This window comes from Clavelina lepadiformis, chromosome 1 (genome assembly GCF_947623445.1).
Source record: "Clavelina lepadiformis chromosome 1, kaClaLepa1.1, whole genome shotgun sequence".
In the NCBI taxonomy this organism is placed as follows: domain Eukaryota; kingdom Metazoa; phylum Chordata; class Ascidiacea; order Aplousobranchia; family Clavelinidae; genus Clavelina; species Clavelina lepadiformis.
Window position 1 is genome coordinate 26,284,183 of NC_135240.1, and position 22,021 is coordinate 26,306,203.

The following is a 22,021-nucleotide window of genomic DNA, read 5'->3' on the forward strand; positions in this document are numbered from 1 at the left end:
TAGGGCTGTAGAAAGCCCTAAGTTTTCCCGCCAAAAAGCCACAACAGTTTAATATAACGGCTTGCACCGTAAACGGCCATGTCAACTGGTTTCATGACACTCTCGTATAACTGTTTCAGGTACAAAAATAAACCTGTTCGCATAAGCACACAAAAACAATTCTTCACAAGTGTAATAATTCTCGCTCAATTTGCAGAAAAGTCGACAAATGACAAAATGCTTTTGGAGCTGCTTCACCTTTGTAAAAGTAGGCTACAACTCGAGCAGTGATTGTAGAAGGTTTACCAAGAGATCATTTTTCCTATCTTCCACTGAGATAGTATCGCACTTAACAGTACTAGTAGGCCTACTTGTTAAAGATTGCAATGCAGACTACTTGTATGCCATTATCATGATCAAGTAAATTAGGTCAGGCGAAACTGGTGGCGCGCTTGTAAACAATGTTGCCACATATCACTGATTGTAACAAAAGACTAGGCCTACAGAAAACATATAGGCCTAGCTGTTTCCGTACACTTTAGGCTTAGTAGGCTGCTGATGAAATATTCAGAGTTAAAGGAGATTGTTAAAACGCCAAGTGATTTGGACAATATCGCATTTTGCACAGTTTTAAATTGGCACAATTTATCACTGTAGTAAGCTACAGTACGGTAACTGTAGTTCTGTTAAATTTTGAGACAAGAAACTTTTTGATGGGAGCAAAATTTTTATGCCAAAATAAAACTAAACACCCGCTTTTTATTTGTGACTTTGTTACTGCATGATCGAGTTTATGAGAAATAGTCTACAGCAAAGTAAATCTCGTTTTCAATCGCATGTTTTCCATTTTCACAAGTCCAATTCCGCAACAGCAGAATAGGAAAAACCATGTTGAAGTTTCACCTAATATAAAATCCGCGATAGCCAATAAACGTAGGTATAGTATTTTGAGGTGCTGATGTTTAAACTGTGCTATGTTCAGAGCTTAGACTTGTAAGCTACAGCCAAAATATTCCAACATTGTACCTAGTTACCCATCTGTTGAATTAGTCTTCTTCGCTTTCGACTGAAAAAATTACAATGCACCGTGATTTTGTTAATGTGCCAAAATTACGTAGGTATTACTATAAACTTAACAAACAGCTTGATTAATCTACGCCAAAAAATATAACCTATCCATTGCGACAATTCTTCCGGGTTAGCAGGCCGTACTGCAAGGTGTGAGTATGAAGAAACAATATTGTTGGTTGAAGATATTTACCAAGTTTGTTAAACCCTGAATGTAAAGATTATATGAGATGGTCGTTAAGCAAACAGCGACGCCTTCCCCGGAGGGTTATATTTGTTATAGTGATGAAAAGCATACAAAGACAGAAAGTAGATTGTAAGCCAATGTCTTGAAAGGTGTTTGCCAACTTGCAAACCGACTTAGCGATGGAGCATTGCCAAAAGGATCTAGAACGGTCGTACGCGACAGCATTTAGGAACAACAAAGGGCAGAAAAAGCTTATCTTCTTGACTTGTCACCAATTAGCGACGTTTGTAAGGAGACTTTACACTGGGTGTTAATTAAATCTTTGATAAGGAATCGTCACTCATGTCTTTTATCTTGCATGAGTGTAAGCTTGGATTCACACAGAGGTTTCTCGCCAGCGGGTAAGCGGGTTTGACGTTTGTTTTTAATCAATCAATCAAACGCTTGATTAACTGCAATGCACGAAAAAATCCGCTCTAGCAAAACATCTGTGTGGATCCAGCATAAAACTTTCGCTTTCTTGTAATCAACCTTTCAAACCATAGCCTAATGCCAAAGTTGTGTTTCTCAAAGTTGGCAATATCAGCTTGCAGCTTAGCTGCAACGACAATACAGAAGGGAACTAGTTTAGAGAGGATAGAGGGGCAAATATATGGGCACTAAGTATTTTGTTGTTCAGGTAAAAGCAGAAACGCAGTAAGGCGGATTTATTTACCTTGCTTGGTCGTCGGCCGACATATCTATCTACTGGCCTAGCACGTAGCTGTAATAAATTAAACGTGTAATAAAGTCGAACTCTTTTAAGCCTACCCGCCTGACCTCGATTTTGTAGGCCTATATAAGTTAGTTGTAAGTTTACTAACAGAAGGTCAATGCTCTGCGCCAAGTATTAAGTTATTATTTGTAAATATGCCTGCGAGTGTAGCCTATAGGGCATAGGCGTACAGAGTAATACAAACCGATTTACCTATATTGTTTCAGCAGAGTTGGACTTGTGCTGCGGAACTACTGTAGTAGCCTATATTGAGAGCGATGCTGTTGCGAAATCAGTTTCTCTCAGAGAATGCTACAAGAAACGCGCTTGATGTTGCTGACCAAACGAGGCCAGAAAATCAAGGAATGCTGGAATCCTTTCATTTCTGGTTTCCAGTTAGTCTGACAATCGCCGGATTTCTTGCGTTCATATTGTACATGGTGGTGGTAAGGTGAGAACGTATTCTTCAGTGAATGAGAGGCACATTTGCTCCACTGTAAATGATATTAAGTTTAGGTTTGGAAATGTGCCGTTTGTAACCTAATCGGGTCTTTTTATTTAAGATTTATTCAAATGAGAGAGAGTGCAAGAACTCGGGACTACACGGTACTTCCCGCTGTAGATGATCCGCTTGAACAAAAGGAGATGCACAAGGAACGTCCAGAATCGTCGAGCAGGGTATCTTCGTCAAAAAGATCCAGCAGTCACGTCCCAATTTCAGTAGTCCACTGAAACAACTTGACACTTGCGGAGGAGACTTTTGTTTTACAGCGCGTTTCCCACAATTCATCCCCTAATCATTAATGGGTGGTAAAAAGCTTCTATGTTTTAGGCACATGTTTTGAGGCGTAGGCCTAATGTAAAGTTGGTAGAGCACTTGCGCAGTAAAAACATGTAATTTTTAAAGTTATCGATATGTAATCCACTGTTAGTGAACTGGGGTGCATTAATATTCGTTTTCTCTGAATATTTCGTATGTTGCTTCTTCATAACCAGAATAATAATTCTGTACAGTTAACAATGTAAAAGTGAAAGGTGTACTATGATGATCTGTCGATTCAACCTAGGACCATTAAACCCAGAACAATTCAACCAACCATCGATTAAACACAGGAATGTTTAACTTAGTAGTCGTTCTGGACTCTGAATCGACTTGGAACCATGTAGCCTACTACACATATTTAGATGATTGAATTTTTTTGAAGTATTTGCAGTAAAAACATAATCCAACTTTTTATCAGCATTTTGTCAAGTTATTTTCGGGTAATAGTTGGAGGGCCGAATGGGTTTTGAACTGCTACGGTTTATTTTATTAACCTTAAGGAGTTGGTTATAAGCGATTAACAACGGCCATTAAAAGCCACACAACAACTGCCTTCGCGACAAACGTTTAAGTCAGCTGCGGACATATTTGTATAGCCTGGAGCAATCCAGAATTAGAAGCCATTTTCCATAAGTACTAATATCATATATTCGCTCAGAACTTCAGACAAATTGACTGTGAGGTAAAAATTTGTTGAGGTTCGGTATTAATGTGAAGAATTGGAAATGTAAGACGGTAAACAAAAGATAATCGTAAAATGCATTGTAAAGAAAGTTAAAGAATTTTAAAAGGGCGTTTGATCGCTTTCGTGAAATTATTCGCATTTCACTAAATTAGTAAAATGCTTAAAAAGCTTCGCAGCAAAGTTAAAACTTATTTTCCATGGCTGGCAAGTGTCATCGTTCTGCTAATCGTGGTAAATACAAGACAAAAAGTTTCTTTACATCGAATGGATAATCAAGACAACTGGTGGCCCACCTCAAAAACTGCTGTGACCTCATTACTAAAGTACCACGTGACGCCAAAAACCAGCAAGCTACGTCATTGGTCAAACATAGATCAAGAAAATTATTATTTCAAAACTCCAGTTACTTTTCCGGTGGATGTTCGCGGCAGCAAAAGCGAGAAATTGCAGTTTGCTCTGAGCAAGGCTTCACACAAGGTAAAATTTTGAACGAGCTTGTTGCTTTTTGTAAATAGACTCAGCAGAAACAACTAAAGTACCGGTAGTATTGTTTAAGTCAGGTAAAGCTTTCGTCGTTTCTTTAAGGTCACAATCTTGCTCTGGTACGCACCTTTTTCGCGGAAGTACAATCGAGAAGTAAACGCGAAAGAATGTGGAGCGTGTGAAATAACTTACGACAGAAACAAGGTAAGCAGCCGAGCTGAGATACACAAAAAACAAACGGGTTGCAGACTTGCGTTATAAGTGATGCTTTGCGATTATGCAAGTATGGCCACTAGCTGTGGAACTATATCATCGCAATGAGGTTGCTATTACTAGTGTATTACGACGTCTACAGTCGCCATCACATGGCCGCACCTATAACCCACTCCTTTTCGTTACAGATTAACCAAGCAAGCACAAGGGCTGTGGTGTTCCACTTCAGCGAACTTGCCATTGATACGATGCCTAGCTCCAGGTACAGCAAGCAAATGTTCGCAAGGAGTGCTCCTTTCTTCAATTTTTGTTTTTAAGGAACCGGCATCAATACTACGTTTGGTGGAGCGAGGAAAGTCCTAACTCGTTGTTTGAAGTCAGGAATCTTCACCTTGGCCAGTACAACAATGTTTTTAACCTCACCATGACGTACAGGTGTTGATTTAAATGCTTTGAAGTGCGTAAACTTTGTTTGTTTTACTAGATCTAATCTAATTATTCCATAGCGTAGTGTTATTTCAGGGCAGTATGCTTAATCTCTATTTGGCAACTAGTGAACCGGCAACCAACCACAATTTGTGCAGACAATTAATCGATTAGTAGCATTCGGTGAATTTCTTTATTTTATTTTGCAATGAGAATGCATTGTCCATTGTAATCCATTAATACTATACGTGTACAATTAAAAACGAAACTGTTTTAGGAGGGATTCTGACATTTATGCTCCATATGGAACAGCTGAAAACTCCTACCGATATTTACTTAAAGACGGCACTGACAGGCAAGATAAGAAAGAGCTTTTCGCGGTGGCAAGGAAGAAAAAGAAGTTTGCAATGTGGATCACGTCAAGTTGCGGAACGAGGAGAGGAGCTAATAAACGAATGAGATTTGTTAAAATTTTGACTCAGCGCGGTTTGAAGCTGGATAAATTTGGGAGCTGTTTTTCGGCTCCATATATTGGGCCCGACAAGATGGAAAGTTTCATCAAGAATTACAAATTTTACCTTGCGTTCGAAAACGTTGAAAACTGCAAGGATTACGTCAGTGAGAAATTCTTCACCAACGCCCTAATGTACGGAACTGTGCCGGTAGTTTACGGTGCCCGCAAATCTGATTACGATGCCGTTGCTCCGCCCAAATCCTACATTTATGCGAAGGATTTTACGGTTGACGAATTGGTTGCCTATATGAACTACCTTGATACCAACACGACTGCATATTTGGAGTATTTTCATTGGAGAACTTTACCAATGGACAAAATGCCCAACTATGGAAGAAAAACAAAATGGTGTCAACTGTGTCGAATGTTATACGGCATAGATGTAGACACATCACCTCCACTTAACCTTAGCGATCTTCTTTCCGGCACGCAAGCCTACGGTTTCTCACCGCGACCAAGAGTTGTTCCGTCCATACGAGAGTGGTTCTATGGTCAAGAAAGTGAAGACTGTTTGTCAGGATGATAATAATTAAAAGCAGACTTCTGAAAACGTATCTTGACTTCAAAGTCAAAGTTTCACTTGTGCTGACATATCTCGAATCGAAATTGTTAATCGTTAAAGTGAAATCTGTTTAAGCGTGTTAACTATTTGTAACGCGAAATGTCTGAAATATGAATAGAAACCATTTTGATTTATTGCTGTCCGGCCAACCACTTTCCTACCGCTTCAACTTTTGTAAAAAAATTTCAAATACTGTGAAAACCTTTTTTTGCGATCAATACGTTTTCTGGAATGTTTTGTTCTGGTAAGCCAGAAAATGCTGTTTTCAAGCTATTTAAGACGCTTTTGGTTGCAGGTAAACACGCTTTGGGGCGCCAGGGTGTTTAGCGTTTTAGCCGTTTTTATCCGCAATAATTCCGGGTTTCCAATTAACATGCCACATTTAACCCAACGTTACGCATGAAATCCAAGCGAAAAACGTTTTATACTTTGCAAAAAAGTTGAGCTCTTAGCCATTGTGTAACCATACCGTAGCAATCACATTCTACAAGTCAACTCGTGTTGCGAGTAGAATGCTTTGTGCAGGTCGGTAACAAGAGTCATTGCTCCTACTCACGTATGAGAGGAAAACTGCAAAATATCGACTCCAGTTGAAGGTCGATTGCAACACAAGAACTAAAATGTATTTTCGACAATGACGATTTGAGGTTGCTCAGTTTAGTTTCAAGCCAGCACATAATCAAATGGTTAATTTCCCGGATCGGTCGTTGAGTGAACACGTTCTGGTCCATACAATATCATTCACCCGTGTAACTGTTCCGAGAACGGTCTGCAGTTCCTCGAACCGCATCTGTGCGAGCTCAAACAGGAGCGGTTCCTTACGCGAAACACGCCGATGATCCAATAAACCACGATCTAAATAAAACCAGGGCTTCGTTGCGTGAAGGGTCTTTCGTGCGCAAACCTCTCTTCAACAAAAATTTGCAAGGTTAAAGCCATTGCTAATGACGCGAAGCAAGCACATTCTTCATAATGAGCTGCCTTTACACGAAACTATTTCAACGTAATAACCCTGCATGTGAGGGTTTGCGGTTTAATACACTTTAATTGCAACCTTGTATTGATGTGCGGTATGAAACGTTTACAATGTCTTTATTCGTTCATCTAAAGTTCTAAACCAAGTTGCTTTTATGAAATGACCGATGCCAGTGTTGGTTCGCGGGTGGCGGTCGAACCAGCGGCCGTAAAAATAATAAAAAAACTGGATAAATTTGTAGTGAAAACAGACGTGACTTAGCAGATGTAACAACATGGTCGACACATTGTGTTCATTCATAATAAAAATTAGGTATTAGCCCATATTTGTTGATTACAAAAGGAATTCAATTTTTTTCCGACGCACATTGACAATTTTTTTTATTCTCATGAATTCAAATCTTGCAGCAGATTCCGGTCGAATCCTTTATTTGTTAAAATGAAGAAAACTAGTAAAGAGCGTTAAAGTTTGCATTTGTTTGATTGGCATTATAGACAGCGAAATGTTTACGATTGTTTTTTCAATTGCAAATACGTCAAAGACAAGTTGATTTCTATTACACATAGGTGAGGTAATATATTTAAGCATTTTTTCTCCTGTTTAGGTTTGATGAAGGGCACGTAAAGTCGGTTTATTAGCATTTGGTTTGAATTCGCACGAATATCAAAATATATTTATTTGTATTCCAACGAATTTGAGTCTTTCTCAATTTGGCGTAACTCTACTAAGAATAACCGCTTGTAGAAATCAGGCCAAGAATCAACAGCGTATACATATTCTTACAAGTTTGTTGGGCTTGTTTTCGACAGCGGGCATACTATCTGCTGATACTGTAATTTCCCAAGTTTATCCGAAGTTTACCCTATTTACACTGTGTGTGGCCTCCCCTGTATACTTAGTCACAGCAAAACGTGGGGTAAAGTTGCATTGTTTGCTGTAGAAATTTGAAATTTCGTGACTTTTCCAAAAAAATGTTCAGCTATCTGTCCATGTTTGTTTTATAAAGTTTGATTTTGTAATTTTTGAAATTTTGTCATATTTTCATAATTTTGCTCTCTCTCCGCATTGAAGCGTATCGTTTTTGTTTACTCATTCACGCACTACTAACTCGACTTACTGTTCCCTTGTGTTCTCTTCTTGCGGTCAGCTGGTTTTCCACACAGCGGGGACGCGGTGTAACAAGAAAAACTTCTAGAAATGTATCAGTTGTAGAAATACTTAATTTACGCTAAATGCACTTTCTTTAGTTTCACAATTATTATGTATACAGGAAGCAAGATTTTTTTGCTACTAACCTGTAAAAATCTTATCAGTTTACGACGTATAGTTTTCGATTAATTAACGATTGAAAATGTGTGTGCAGTGTCGGCCATACCTAGTTAAAATAGTAATGTCGCGCACCCGGTTTGGATAGGGTTAAAACGGCATCATTGTAGGAATTGCTGCACGTGAACATAATCGCCGAAATCAGCAAGAGAAGAACGACAAAAATAAATTGACCGAATCACCTTGGCTTTGACGAGGAGCCTGTAAGTCACGGTAACTGACCAAGCAAAAAATTCAAGGAAAGAATTGTTTAAATTCTTTTTCAGCAAAAATACTATAAAACTTTATCCCAGAGAGACAGGTGTTTCAAACTTACCAGGTACTACTAAACCTTTCACCTTGAGTATATACAACGTTACCATGCTCGAAGTTTTCTGTTTTGATATTGTCGTCGAAGTGACGTATGCACTCAACTTCCTCAGGAATCGCTGTTTAAAACCGATATTTGGCATCGAGCAATGCCGACATATCTTATGGGCAAAAGAAACTGAAAAAAATCTCTGCGCTTTCAGGTTTGAGACGAGCAACATAAATTTATAAAAGTAACCTCTGATTGATTTTAACAGTGCAGTAGCTAAAAGGGTCTACAGTAGGTATTCACTATACGACATAGAGCTGAGACCGTTTTAATATTGTTTTGTGAGATCTGAAAATTAAAGACGATTTCTGAGTTAAATCAAAATGTCGGAAGCGGAATCAGCTACGCAAACGGTTTCGCCAAAGGTAAGTTTTTGACAATTTGAAATCTAACTCGTTTTCATATCTTGTGATTGTTAACACAGTAATGGTGAATAAAGGTGAATAGCTTTTGCATTTTAACGCGACCGACGCGATTTTAACCGATTTAAGATAACGCAAATATGAATTGTTTCGGAAACGTCTGGACAATGGCTGTATATTGCAGAATAAACTTTATTTATTTGAAATTGTACAGAAGCATGGACTTTGTGGGTAATTGAATTGGCTTTAATAAGTAAATTCAAACCCTTGCACAGAAAGAAAAAGCGTGACTGATAAATACGTTTTTCAAACCTTTCACTTACGTATTAGAGTTAAACCTACAGTGGGAGATTAAATAGTTCTCGTATCTTTTTCATACTCAATTAATCACGCTGCTGGATGCATTCCATCTTACATCCTAGTGTCAATCTTATATTACTAATTTCTTCCGGTGTCGCTCTTGTTCTTTTGATGAAAGATGGAATTTATTCGGAGGCCCACTTTCCTTGCGTTTACTTTTTTGAAGTGTTTTGAAAGGATCCACTCTTTTCTGAAGTGGTAGTTACATGATTGGTTCAGCGTTTATTCGAGTTATTCTGGGAGAAAGAAAATGTAAGCCATAGTTTAAAAGGGCATGGGGAAAAGTTCAAAATTCATGCAAATATGTTATGTTGAAGCAAACTTACAGTAAATAATTTTTCTAAATACAGGTGTACAACTATGCCAGTTGTTACCAGCAATTATTACCTTGATTATTTTTGAACAAGTTTTAAGTCTCTTTGGCCTTTTCACTTTCTCCGGTACATTTGCGCGCTAATAACAACTGGCTTGATTTTTCGTCCCCGCTGCGCTTTTGACAAAATACAAAAATTTTGATTTTATGATTATCTTCGTATAACCAGAACAAAACCAAACTCATGAAACCAACATTTACTGTAAACTTTGTCTCAGCTTTTACCACCACTTATACATGTTTGCAGTGGTTTATCAACAGCTTAGCTGTTTTAGTTTGTTGGTTTTTCAGATAAAATGAAACGTCACGAAACGAGAGTGCAGTGACACTTGTTATTGACGTTTTATGTATGAACAAAATCACGTATAAAAACTTTATGTTTCACCAAACGCTGCGATAAGATGTTTTTTCTTAGATTAAATGATGCCTGGCTTATTCGTTTCACGACTAATAGTAGAAATCGGAATTGTTGTAACGCTTCAACTGTTTGTGAGTTACATACTGCCTGGTTTAACCAGATTATTCTCTTAGGCTAAGCCATGAATAAGAGTAGAGATAAAAAGTGCCGCCAGTGGAAGGTCGTTCGCAGGTGATTGTTTGCCGACATCGTTGATACAAAACATAGTGCATAACAGCGAAAGCGTGGCACCAGATAATAAAAAAAATGTTAAACTGCAACTGTTAAAATTAAGCAGAGAAGCAAGCCCGAGCTCGAGCGAGCAGAGAAACAGAAAAACGAGTTGATACTTGTTCCGCAAGGCGCGAGCGACGGTCGGGGATAGCAGAAAATAATAGGACCAGCGGAAAGGTGGAGTTAGATAATAATAGAAGAGACAACGATTAGAGCAGAACGCGCAAACACTGCAATCGTACTCGCCAGCGGAATGCTTTTCAACAACACCGTTTGTTATCCTTTGCTTGTGTAACATTGGGATTCTCTCAGGCCTTCTACCACCACCTCCTGGTCACATCACCCAAAACTCACTAAAACCAAATTTATTTGACGGCAACGAACAGCATAAAATTCTCCATTGGACGGCAACTCCAAACTAGAAGCTTAGTTGCAATCGCGTAGGCTACTAAGCTTTCTACAGCTAGTCAAAGGGCTCGGTGTTTCGTGCCTTGGGGAGGGGCAGGTTCAAAATGAAGCGCTTTAAAACGTGTACAAACAAACACAACACATGGCCTAAAATGTGAACTACTAAAAATATTTAAAAAGTGCAAAATGTTATACAAGATGACAGAAATCTATATCATGTGTGTCGGCAAGGCGGTGTTGCATACTTTTTAATTTTGCGCGGCAAATAACGTTACCGGATGAAAACACTTTACGTACACGTGGCGGAGACAACAGACAGCTCGAAGAAACTTTAACATTTCAGTGCAAATGTGATATATAGCCTAAGTGCAGCAGTGCTAATATTCGTTACGCATGTATATTCGTGGCATGCAATGGTTTTCTTAAAACAAAATCAAATTTCAGAATTAAACACTTGTCATTGTTAAAATAAGATTTTCAAAATTCTAACAGTTGCAGTGTGACAGTTTTAACTAAATTAACGCACAGTGGTCAAATTAAACCGTGTCGAAGGATGTAGGCGTTTCAAGTATCGATTGCAGACATTTTGTGTGGGCGAGTGGGGGAAATAGTAAGAAAACAACTTCACGCCCTAGCTGTGTCCATGACAGGAACAAGGGAGGACATTTCGGTTTCATTCAACGTTTGTACAAACTTTCTTCCCCGCGTGCTCCTGATGCAGCGTTATTGTATAAACTTTATAAATAAAGTTTTAACTTTATACTATAAAGTATAAACCAATTGACTGGAATTTTTCCGTGTTGTTGTATCCTCGTTGTCGACAGTTTTCGCATCAGTATACACTTTTATGATATAGAATTTCTTACTATTTTTGTTATCGTTTTTCGGCATTTTAAGCATTTTTGTATTCCTTAGCTGTCTGGGTTGGGGGCATTTCTGCACTTCGTGCTCTGTTTTGATAATTTTGTTTTCTGTTTGCTCTGATGTGAGCCTATGACGTCAAACTTTCGGAGCTTGGCTCGAAAACACGTAGCAAAGCACTTTATTGGGTTAATTTTGAAAAAAAATTATTTAAGTTTTATTTTCGAAGCATTTGGAATAATCTGCACTGATGGTGAACCGGCTGAAACGAAGAGACAAAACAACAAAAACTTTAAGTCATTACGTAGGTCGTACATAGCCTACACAATACACACGCTTACAAACTTCGAAGTAGTCATATATAAATATTTGATGAACGATAAGATTCCTACACTCACTCACAAAATTGGGTTTGTAATCGCCCTGGTTGTTCATATTTCAACGAAGGAATTCAAGTTGATTTTGGACATAGAGTCATAGAGCATGAAATCTCGGCAGCTACTGAGCAGCAGTGAACGCCACAAACATTATGCTGCTGACTGCAGCAAAACCACTTAAACTCCAAAGAGTTCTATTTCAAGTTTTGACGGAGATATTTTTGTAGACTTTCTGTGGTTTGGACTTAGCAACCACTGACCTCGCAGGTATTGATTTGCGTTCTGCTAACGTTTATTGCAGGAGGCGTCAAGCCAACACGTGGTGTATTGCAGACGATGAAACTCTCATTACTGACACTGGGGACGTATAGAATGCTTAAGCCTCAAGTAAACCATTTAAGTTTAATACTTAAGACGGTATTTAGCCTAACTACTGAGTTCGAATGATAAAAATTCGAGAACAACAGAGAGCCGCTTGAAGAGCATGGAAAGTAATTTGCACAGGGCGCAGAAATAAGAAGCGTCACCAAAAATAATAGGAGCTAAAGTGCTGGTAAAACAGTAACTGTCACTTGAAGTATAGTGCAAAGATTTTCATTAGTGCACTAAATTGATACTCATGCCAAACCATATTCAATCTGTGAGTTGTAGGTGTTTGGTACTTTCGCTTTATCTATATGTAAGTATCTGCTTGTATCGTCTCCTTTAAAAGCTTGTTTGATTTTCGTTCAGTTTATTTGTGTTTTGCTGTTTTACAGATTTCCAAAAAATATCTTCCTCGCTTTGGGAAAATACAATTCGATGGCAACATTGACAGGATGGCTGATGTAAGAAACTACAGTTTGCCTTTGATCACATCTTGCTCTATATGCATCGACTAAACAACACTTAACTACTATCTTAAATATGGGTTTTCATATTTTAGTTTCAATAAAACATTTTAATACTTAGTTTTGAAACAGCATGAACCTTTCACAAGTTATGCATACCCCTTTGATTTGGCCTTTACGGCAGTTGCGTAATCAAATATCTTTTACTAAAAGTGGCAAGATTATTGCAGGAGCAGTACTGTGGCTATTTTCACTTGCAATTCACAGATGGCAGCAGTTATTTCTACAAATATTTTAAGGCTGCCTCTGTTTCAGATGAATAAAATCGTGCGTTCAAAGCTCTTATACACCCCTTCCATTACCCTCTTTTTCACAGTTTCTTGTTAACCTAACTTAAATGTTATAACATAGTAACCTAAACTTAACCTAAATTTATTTAAATCTAGGCCTAGCTTCAATTAAACCCTAAATAACTAAAGTGAAATTTTTGCATACCAACTCGCCTAACCTAACCTATTTTTAACTATAGGTTGCGTGACATAGTTTTGGTGAAATTGTCACTGTAATTTTAAGATGTTGGGCATTTTAACTGGTCCAAAAATTTTCATTAGTGCTACCGTAGCTGATTCATATAGCCTGTGACTATATAATCATTAACAAAATATTTTCGGTATCTTTTAGTACGCCATTGTGTCCAAAGACTCCTCCCCAGAAAAACTTTATGAAATTATATCAAAGAAATGGAAAATGACTGCTCCTTCCATGATACTCTCCATTGCAGGGGGAGGTGGGGATGAGTTTGTCATAACTTCTGGCATGACAAAGGAATTCCGAACCAGTGTAAATAAAATAGCGCTACAAACAGGTATATTTCATAAAAATGCACAATGCTGTAAATGAAATATACATGAATTTAATTATTATGTTTTAAGATCAATTAACGTTTCTATTATACTTGAGTAAAGGTGGTTGGATAACAACCAGTGGGACCAATTCTGGGGTGACAAAACTGACTGGCGAAATAGTTGACCAATATGCTAGTGCCAATACGGACCAGACGGTAAGTTAATTACATGGAAATTTGACAGTAGGCTATGGAGTCCTACAGAATATATAGTTGCTTACAGATTCACCTCTCTTTAATAAGGATACGTTGTGTAATGTTTCATCATGTAAACTTTGATTCCAAATATATCCATGAATTAACCAAAGTAAAGTCTCAAACATTATTTTAAAAAGATCACAACACTTGGTATTACTACTTTTGGGGCTGTCAACAACAGTGCTCAACTATACGAAAAGTCTTTGAATGAAGGCGAAGCTATTGTACAGGTTCCTGAGTATATATCTTATCCTTTATATCTATAAATATTTGCTTTGTAGAATTACTCGTAGGCTTAATTTTTAAAAATGTTTGTCAAACTTTCTAGTGTTAAGTTGCTTTGGTGTAAATTATAAACAAAAAACATGTTAGCCTATTTAAGTATCTTTTCATTAAAAATGTTTTTGTTAACCCGCATAGTACGAATCTAACAATGCAAACAGCTTGGAGAAAAGCCACAGCCATCTTCTATTAATTGAAGATGGTCAACGTTTTATGTTTGGCAGTGAAGCCAAGCCCCGTGCTAAATTGGAACATCTTATATGTATGTTATATTTTGCCAAAAATATTCACAATCACGGAATACTTTTTTATGAATGTTGACTTTTGAACGTACCCAAGCATTTCATCAGTGACTTTAATCTTAATTATATATTACGTTTTAACACTTCATGTCATGCAATATTCAGCACAAAAGATTGGAAACAAAAAGATTCCATTGGTGTGTCTTCTGCTAAATGGTGGATTTGAATCTCTTAAGGTATTCACGACATAAAAATCCTTGTGCTTATTGGCCATGAACAAATCATAAAGTAACTTACATCTTTGAACGATCACGACTATTAAAAAATTCTATTATAAAGCAATGCTGACTTCATAATTTCTTAATAAACAACTATTCTGTGAAAGGGCATTCTCAACGTTCTTTTCAAAACATTCTTTAGACAGTGCGTCACGCTCTGAAGAATAAAACGCCAGTAATTGTTGTTGCTGAATCTAGAGGTTGTGCCGGCGTTCTTTCCAATCTATACAACAAATCCCATAAGGCAGTGACCAAAGACAAATTGGTTGATTTGTTGGCGGGTAAATTGATCTATCATGTGTAGAGCGAGTTTAAAAAAATTTCCTGTGCAAGAAGTTGACTAAAAGTTACAATTGCTCAAATTTTAATTCTTCGTCAAAATTTATATACTTGCGTATAAATTCACTCAGATGAAGGAATAGAATACAATATGGGAGAGCTCTCAACATGGGTTGAATTAGTCAAAGATTGTATGAGGATGAAGGAGAAAATGACCATTTACTTCACTGATGATGACGGGTCGTTTGCGGAGTTAGATGAAGCTGTTCTGGAAGCACTTATAGCAGGTAAATATAAAATCGAACTAGACTATATATAGAAGTATTTCTAAATGTTTTCAAAAGTGGATGCATGTTAATATCTGGTGCCTAACAATATCTGGTCCATGTTTCACGCTTCAATTACAGAGCAGGAATTTTCAACAAAGCATCTTTTAAAACTTGCCATGGAATGGGATCGCTGTGAGTTTGCCAAGACACGTATCTTAACTGAAGGGGCTGAGATTAGCGATGAGGAATTGTGGCCATTTTTCAAGCAAGCATTGCAAGAGGTTCAAACAATGCATGATTCCACTTTGTGCACTCATAACTAAAATTCGTTCCAGTTGCATGAACCGTCAAAGCTATTGTTACCTGTATGTAGGATGTAATTCTCTAGTTGCACTTTATGTAAACCTACCTTAGTTGGTGCTAAGCAAAAAAAGAATGTAAATCATTACGACAGCTAGCCAAGACTCGTATTTTCGTTTCACTTTAGTATTTCTATCACGTCACAGGACCGGCCTGATTTCATTAAGATGTTTCTGGACTGGAAGGTGAAGTTTGTCGAGTGTCTGACACCAAATGACCTTAAAAAGTTTTACACCTCTTGTGTGAAAGAAAACACACCATTACACGATTTTATGAACCGCAAAGAATGGGCTCATGATAGGTAAGTAGGCCTACATACAATAAAACTACTCGGGGTACGTAGTATTTGTCTACAAAACAATCAAAAACTTATAGGCTGTCCTGATGTACTCTTTTTTAATTGAGGAAAGAGTGCCATTATCATATTTTTTTCATGTCATATATTGTATATTTACCTCTTCTTTTTTTAATTATTTGTTACCAATCTGTATTTTGCGAATTCTGTAAATTTTTATCCAACTTGTTCTCATGGAGGAAGAATATCTTGATTACGTTGCTTAATTTAACAAACAGAGCTTTTACGTCACTGATGAAAGTGAAGCACAAGCAGAATGATGACTTACCAAATACTCCGTCGGCAGCTGATCACATGGTTTGAATGAAATTTTTTTCCAACATTAAACTTATGATAGTTAGTGATAATGGCAGCCAAGTGCAAAAATCGAATTCACATAAACTTGGCTATTTGATATAAACTCTACACTTGCTGTTGTTGTCATAATTAGGCTGCATTTATAAACATTTTACTGCAAGCCGCGCTAGCAAACCATCGCAAGTTTGATCAAGCAGCAAATGCTAGTGACAAAAGTTATACAGGCTGTTCTATTTTTAGTGGGCTCTTAGGGAGATTTTCAAATGGGCTGTGCTACTCAACAGAAGAACTACATCGAGGATATTATGGGATGCAATGTCAGAAGATCAATTGCCAGCAGCTATTGTTGCCAGTAGTATGCTCATTCACCTGGCTAGTCATTCGGATCAAACAGAATGGGTTAGAAAAATTTGAAAAGTGTGTAAAAGTTAAAAAAAATGGAAAACACGAGTGTTTCTAAAACTAATTTTATAACTCATGATTGTTTAAGAAAAAGGAATACAAAGATCACGCATCAGCATATCGTAACCTTGCTGAAGGAATTCTTACAAAGTGTTTTGAGCATGATGCAGACCGCACGGCCATTTCACTCACTCGAAAACTTCATAATTGGGGAAATAAGACTTGCTTGCAACTAGCAGTGGATTGCATGGACTTTGTAAGTTTTATAGCAAAATTATATCCGTGAACTGATAAATCACAGAAACAAAAGAAAACTTTTTTCATCAAATGTTGTACGCAGACAAGCTTAGTGTCCAAAGCTCGAATGGTGAAAATTACTTGTAACCAAAGATGATTACCAAAGCCTGTTTGTGAACATTTAATTCTAGTATGGGGACTTGATAACTTGATGCTATAATTGACACATATGTAAGCGCAAATACTGTTAAGTTTTTAATTTAGGGATTTTTTCAGGACATTATGGCACATGCCGCAGTCCATTGGCATTTGGATAAAACTTGGTTACGTGGAATTGTACAGCCCAGGGGTGGATTTTTTTCTACAGCTTTCTTTTGGATTAAATTATTGGTGTCGTTTATTTTACCAATTTTCATTCCATTTCTTGTAGAATTTGAGGGAACACCAGGTATTATTACTTCAGGAAGTTCACTATTCACTCAATTTGCATAGTTTATCGTAATGTGTGGCATTTTTGGCGTACCTTGATTCTCAATTCTATTTTAGAAAAAGGTGAACCAGCCACAAAGAAATCCAATACCCAAGGTGCAAAATATGCCGTTGATGATGGTAAAAGCTATGTTGTTGCTACATTACAAGTACATTACATTTAACATCCGAAGACATTTGTATATAATAAACAAACACTTTATAAATCTAGAATCACTTGAAAAGGACGTGGAAGCTAATGATCAAAAAGGAAACAACCTTATTAATGGTAACTTCTTTTAAGATACACTGAATTAGCAGATAGGCACATTTGCGATCAGTGATCCAGAATCTGGATCCCAAGCGTGGCTTAATTGTTTCTTTTTGCTTTTATATAGGTGGTACATTGAGTAGATTGGCAAAAACATTGCCAAATAGAATGACAGTGATTGAAAAAATATATGCTTTTTATCAAGCTCCTTTAGTGAAATTCATCATGCATGTCTTGTTTTTTGTGGTGAGTAAACAAAGATTTTTAAAGGTTACTCTGATATTTGCAGTTTTGCTAATTTATCTTAAGATACCACCATGTAGCGATCGGCCCATTTTTGCATCTCAAGAAAAAAAAGCAGTTTTATGTCTGCCCGAATTATTCAACTCTTTTAGATATCAAAGTAACAACTAACTAACAGTACGTCAGGTTTTCTCTGTTAAAAGGCTTCGTTTAGTAGAGAGTAAATGAACTTACAGTCATCATAAGACACTACCTACTCTATAACGGAACTTTTGATAACGTCTTTATTTATTTCCATTTCTATTATATTTATATTTCAGATACATTTTAAAAACTTTCATTTTTCTAACATGAATCTAACAAATAAATTTTTGAAAATCTTATTTTATTTACGAATTTGAATATACGATGGTGTTATTCACAATGTTTTGATGTTGTTTGTCCTGGTTTTTATAAAATGGAAAAAATACTGTGAAAAGTTGAGAAGAATACATTTTCTACATAGATCTTCTTGGTTTTCTTCGCGTACAACATTCTTTTTACTTTTTATTCTGGCTGTGGGACACAATGTGAGGCCTCACACTGGCTTCTGTTTGTTTGGGTATTGACCATTGGAGCTGATGAAATCCATGACGTAAGTCATTTTCGTCACCTTGTGCTCATCTCATTTACGTAAAGATTTTTATACAAAAAACATATCTCCTTGTGATGATGTTTTTAAAGTGGATTTTAATATTTGCATTATATGGGTCATAGATATTTCACGCCAACAGCAAAGTGTTTTGGAAAAAAATAGTGATATGGATAAGTGACCCAGGGAACTTGTTGGATTTAATTGCATTTCTCCTCTTCATACCAGGATTTTTTGTGAGGTAAAATGGATGTAAAAACTTAAATATTAGACAAAAATCTTCAAAATGTAACTAAATAAGTCAACATTTACATTATATTTTATCTCGTTATGATTCTATTATAATAAAAGTTGGATTGGAAAAACTACGATAGATAAAAAAAAGATAAAGATAAAAGATCAAGAAACAAGAAAGATTTATTAATTGCATATTTTTTGTTCTATTATATTTGACTTATATTCTTCATGTTATATTTTCCATTTGGGATGTCATCTAGATATGTCAACACATACACGGCAAGAGCACTACTTGTATGCTCCTTCTGCATTTATACCATGCGGTTATTCAGTCTGTTTCGAGTGCACGGAAATCTTGGACCCAAACTTTTGATGGTAACAAAAATGGTGAGAAGTTTCATTTTTCTTCATTTTTAAGTTTTATTTTTATTCTTTTTTTCCATGGACCGGACAACCATTATTAACTCAAGGTTATATTTTTCTTTTAAGTAAAAAATGATGAAATATGCCACAAGTAGTGAAAATATATGTTTGTGTTTCGCAGCAACGTAACAACAGAACATAACATTACATACAAGCAGAAACGTAACTTGCTAGATAAGATTTGGATAATGCCAAAGCTGCCAAAGAATTATTAATACTACTTTCCACCATTTCATATAACCATTGCATTTAGAAGTGACCACTTGTAATGTGTTTACAGATGAAAGATCTTGGCGTTTTCATCTTTATATGGATAATTTTCCTGTTTGCTTATGGCGTGAGTAGCCAGGCATTGCTTTATCCAAATGAAATAGAGGCTGGGAAGGTGTTTGAAGGAATTATCAGCAAACCTTACTGGCATATTTATGGGGAATTATTCTTGGAAGAAATTCATTTTGATCCAGGTAAAACATTTAAACTAGTTTTAGTTGTCCAGTTCCATAGGCGTCATCACAATATCAAAGTGTTGCAATCAGCACAACAAGTGTTCTGACTGTTTTAACGTTTCACCATGATTGATAAATAAATAGTTGATAACAGATGCGCTACTAAACCAAGTATAATAACAACTGTAGGTTAAATGACCAATATTGTACTTGTACATATCTACAGATGAAGACCAATACAATTGTGGACCATCGACTGATCGCGAATGTCCGACTCAAACTCTTTTCGTTCCTATTCTACTTGGCATTTACATGATGCTTGTCAGTGTTCTCCTCCTCAATTTTCTCATTGCCATGTTCAGGTTTTTGATTTCTATTTAATGCATATCAGTTGATGACAACCACTCACTTAATGCTTTCAAACAGAGGCTTAACTTGTGTAAAATACAACAAAGTGATGACAGATACTGTACAATGCTTTATGAATTGCAGCTACACCTTCGATAAACTGATTTCCAAGACCGACGTCATTTGGAAGTTTCAGCAGTATCAACTGGTCGAAGAGTATTACTACTACCCTTGCTTGGTAGCTCCACTGAACATTGTCAACTACGTTTATAGGATCATCGTAAGGATTGCTCGATCCACATGCAGCGGCTGCCGTATATCGCCGAAAAAGTATAACGCTTTTGGTGAGTTAAAACGTTTATAAAAACAAAAGCATCGGATAGCTCAAGGACACCAGTGTACATCCGCCTGTGGGAAAAAATTCATCTCGCAAGACCCCACATCATGTTGCCCACATTTTTCAATAAAAATTGCCAAACAAAATGAGCCATAAGCAAGAGATTTTTTGATAAAGAGAAACAATACACGTGTATGTAGTCTATAGGATCTCGTGAATTATGGTTTAAAAATAACCGAATTTTTATGAATTTTTGTCGTTGTTGAAAACCTGTCCAAGGTGTGTCAGGGAGATCATTGTAAATGTAAAATTTTAAACTTGAATTAACATTCATTCTTACGCTGTGGCAATTTATTCGCTTCACAGAAGCATGTTCACTTTGGCAAATTCATCCTGCAAATGATGACGACGTCGTTTGACTTTTTCTTTTTTGATACTTTTTTGCTAATTTTTTTATCCCAGACTTTCAGTAGACTTTCACCTTCAAGTAGTGTGCGTTCTTATTTTTGAAATTGAACGGAGGCTGGTTCTCTTGATGTCCCTTGTGCAATGTCCGCAAACGATTACACAGTTATGTTAACTAAACAACCTTCTAGTGCCTAATAGCAATTTTTTTGCCGGGAAAATAGCACAGAAATCCATGAATTAACTTAACACGTAAACTGGCATATACGATCATTTACCAGAAGCATTTACTTCAATGGAAAGGCAGATGATATCAAAAAATTACTAATAAAAAAGTAGTTTTTTGTAGTTTGGTATTTTTACTTGCACAGTAAAAAAGTTCAACAGTTGAAAAGGGCACTTCACTTATATTGCAGAAAAATGTGTTACTGGGAATGATCTCCAGAAGCTCGTATATTGGGAACAACAAATGGCGCATGAGTATCTTGAAAGAGAAAGGAAAAAAGAAGAGGAAAACACTTCCCACAGGTGATACTAAACCTCTCACTCTATGTGTATACTGTGCTTAGATTGCAGAAGATATTTATACTTGGTTCCGTGAACGATAATCCCGTGACTTAGCTTATGTATTCATGGTAATAATAATTTAAACTTGGTCCTCAACTAAAAAACGTAGGCTGGACAAGCTTGCGAGTGTGCTGGATTCAATACAAAGGAGAATGCAATATCAGGAGAAAACCACTTCAATAAAGAAAGGCGTCCACTTCTTTCGAAAATGAAAGATCTCGAGCGATGTCATGATCAAATTGTACAACAGATGTAAAAATTTGTTTTCACTTCACATGTTCTTCAATGAAATTAAGCTAATGCTATAACTATTCTCATATAGTTAACACTTTTAGCGACAAAAGTTTAATTTTTGCTTGCGATTTGTCTTCAATATTTTTCAACATGTTATATGATAATTTTTTATTTTGATTTTTGTTCTACGGTCACTCTTTTAAGCTTTTTTTCATACGATTTTGTTTCGATGCGACTGAATCAGGGCGTCGGATGAGTATAATCGTTAGCTTTGTTTGGTCAGCCCTTTGTTCAACTATTTTGTAGCATTTTTAACAAAAAATTTTAATTGTATTTTTTTCAATGGGTTTCTACATGTTTAATATTAATTTGCTGATTTTGTTGTACTTATTTTCATTTCATTGCCTTAAGACCGTGTGTATTCTAGTAATTTTGCCACTAAGAAACAACGCGGTCATCTTTTCTTTCATTTTTTCCACTATTTTTGGGCGGCTGAATATAAAAACCCTATTATCAGCATCTAACTGTCTAGCGGCAGGGTTGCCATTGGTCTCAACTAAAAAATAAGGACGACTAGGAATCGAAAGACGAATACCACCTTAAACAGTGCACAACAGGAAAAAGCAACCAATGTTCCTAAAAAAAACAAAAAAAAAAAACAAGACACTATCTGCATGTTTTTAATTTTGGTATCTCTTTGGTACAAAATGGTATACTAAAGGTTTCAAAATTCCCAAAATACGAACCTCTGC

General features: G+C 36.6%; 2 protein-coding genes across 3 annotated transcripts; both read left to right on the forward strand.

Moving 5' to 3' along the window:
• Positions 1 to 1,446: 1,446 nt before the first annotated feature.
• On the forward strand, positions 1,447 to 6,386 carry LOC143468239 (alpha-(1,3)-fucosyltransferase 7-like). The gene is made up of 7 exons (XM_076965318.1): positions 1,447 to 1,913; positions 2,219 to 2,439; positions 2,552 to 3,973; positions 4,082 to 4,183; positions 4,381 to 4,454; positions 4,511 to 4,627; positions 4,896 to 6,386. Exons 3-7 carry the CDS (start codon positions 3,653 to 3,655, stop codon positions 5,653 to 5,655), a joined length of 1,374 nt encoding a protein of 457 aa, XP_076821433.1. The 5' UTR covers positions 1,447 to 1,913; positions 2,219 to 2,439; positions 2,552 to 3,652; the 3' UTR covers positions 5,656 to 6,386.
• Positions 6,387 to 8,566: 2,180 nt separating this feature from the next.
• LOC143467727 (transient receptor potential cation channel subfamily M member 2-like) lies at positions 8,567 to 21,788 on the forward strand. Of its 2 annotated transcripts, none has more exons than XM_076965062.1 (26): positions 8,567 to 8,719; positions 12,485 to 12,553; positions 13,238 to 13,421; positions 13,522 to 13,616; positions 13,796 to 13,888; positions 14,079 to 14,202; positions 14,348 to 14,418; positions 14,603 to 14,741; positions 14,871 to 15,026; positions 15,147 to 15,289; positions 15,515 to 15,669; positions 15,942 to 16,020; positions 16,261 to 16,419; positions 16,511 to 16,678; positions 16,936 to 17,107; positions 17,206 to 17,268; positions 17,360 to 17,416; positions 17,526 to 17,644; positions 18,147 to 18,275; positions 18,398 to 18,513; positions 18,770 to 18,896; positions 19,213 to 19,396; positions 19,605 to 19,740; positions 19,871 to 20,070; positions 20,885 to 20,996; positions 21,145 to 21,788. In XM_076965062.1, the coding sequence occupies exons 1-26, from the start codon at positions 8,678 to 8,680 to the stop codon at positions 21,245 to 21,247; spliced, it is 3,195 nt and encodes a 1,064-aa protein (XP_076821177.1). In that variant the 5' UTR covers positions 8,567 to 8,677; the 3' UTR covers positions 21,248 to 21,788. The 2 variants fall into 2 exon arrangements, with proteins under 2 accessions (XP_076821177.1, XP_076821178.1); XM_076965063.1 differs by having other exon boundaries at positions 17,206 to 17,244.
• The last annotated feature ends 233 nt before the right edge of the window (positions 21,789 to 22,021 follow it).

What these genes read in the sequence shown, in the direction of transcription:
- LOC143468239 (XM_076965318.1), top strand. Translation starts at nt 3,653, where the DNA reads ATGCTTAAAAAGCTTCGCAGCAAAGTTAAAACTTATTTTCCATGGCTG. An exon ending in TAACTTACGACAGAAACAAG is followed by an intron (nt 4,184 to 4,380) that starts GTAAGCAGCCGA and finishes TTTTCGTTACAG; the next exon opens with ATTAACCAAGCAAGCACAAG. An exon ending in AACCTCACCATGACGTACAG is followed by an intron (nt 4,628 to 4,895) that starts GTGTTGATTTAA and finishes AAACTGTTTTAG; the next exon opens with GAGGGATTCTGACATTTATG.
- LOC143467727 (XM_076965062.1), top strand. Translation starts at nt 8,678, where the DNA reads ATGTCGGAAGCGGAATCAGCTACGCAAACGGTTTCGCCAAAG. An exon ending in TCTGGAAGCACTTATAGCAG is followed by an intron (nt 15,027 to 15,146) that starts GTAAATATAAAA and finishes CTTCAATTACAG; the next exon opens with AGCAGGAATTTTCAACAAAG. An exon ending in AGGAAACAACCTTATTAATG is followed by an intron (nt 17,417 to 17,525) that starts GTAACTTCTTTT and finishes GCTTTTATATAG; the next exon opens with GTGGTACATTGAGTAGATTG.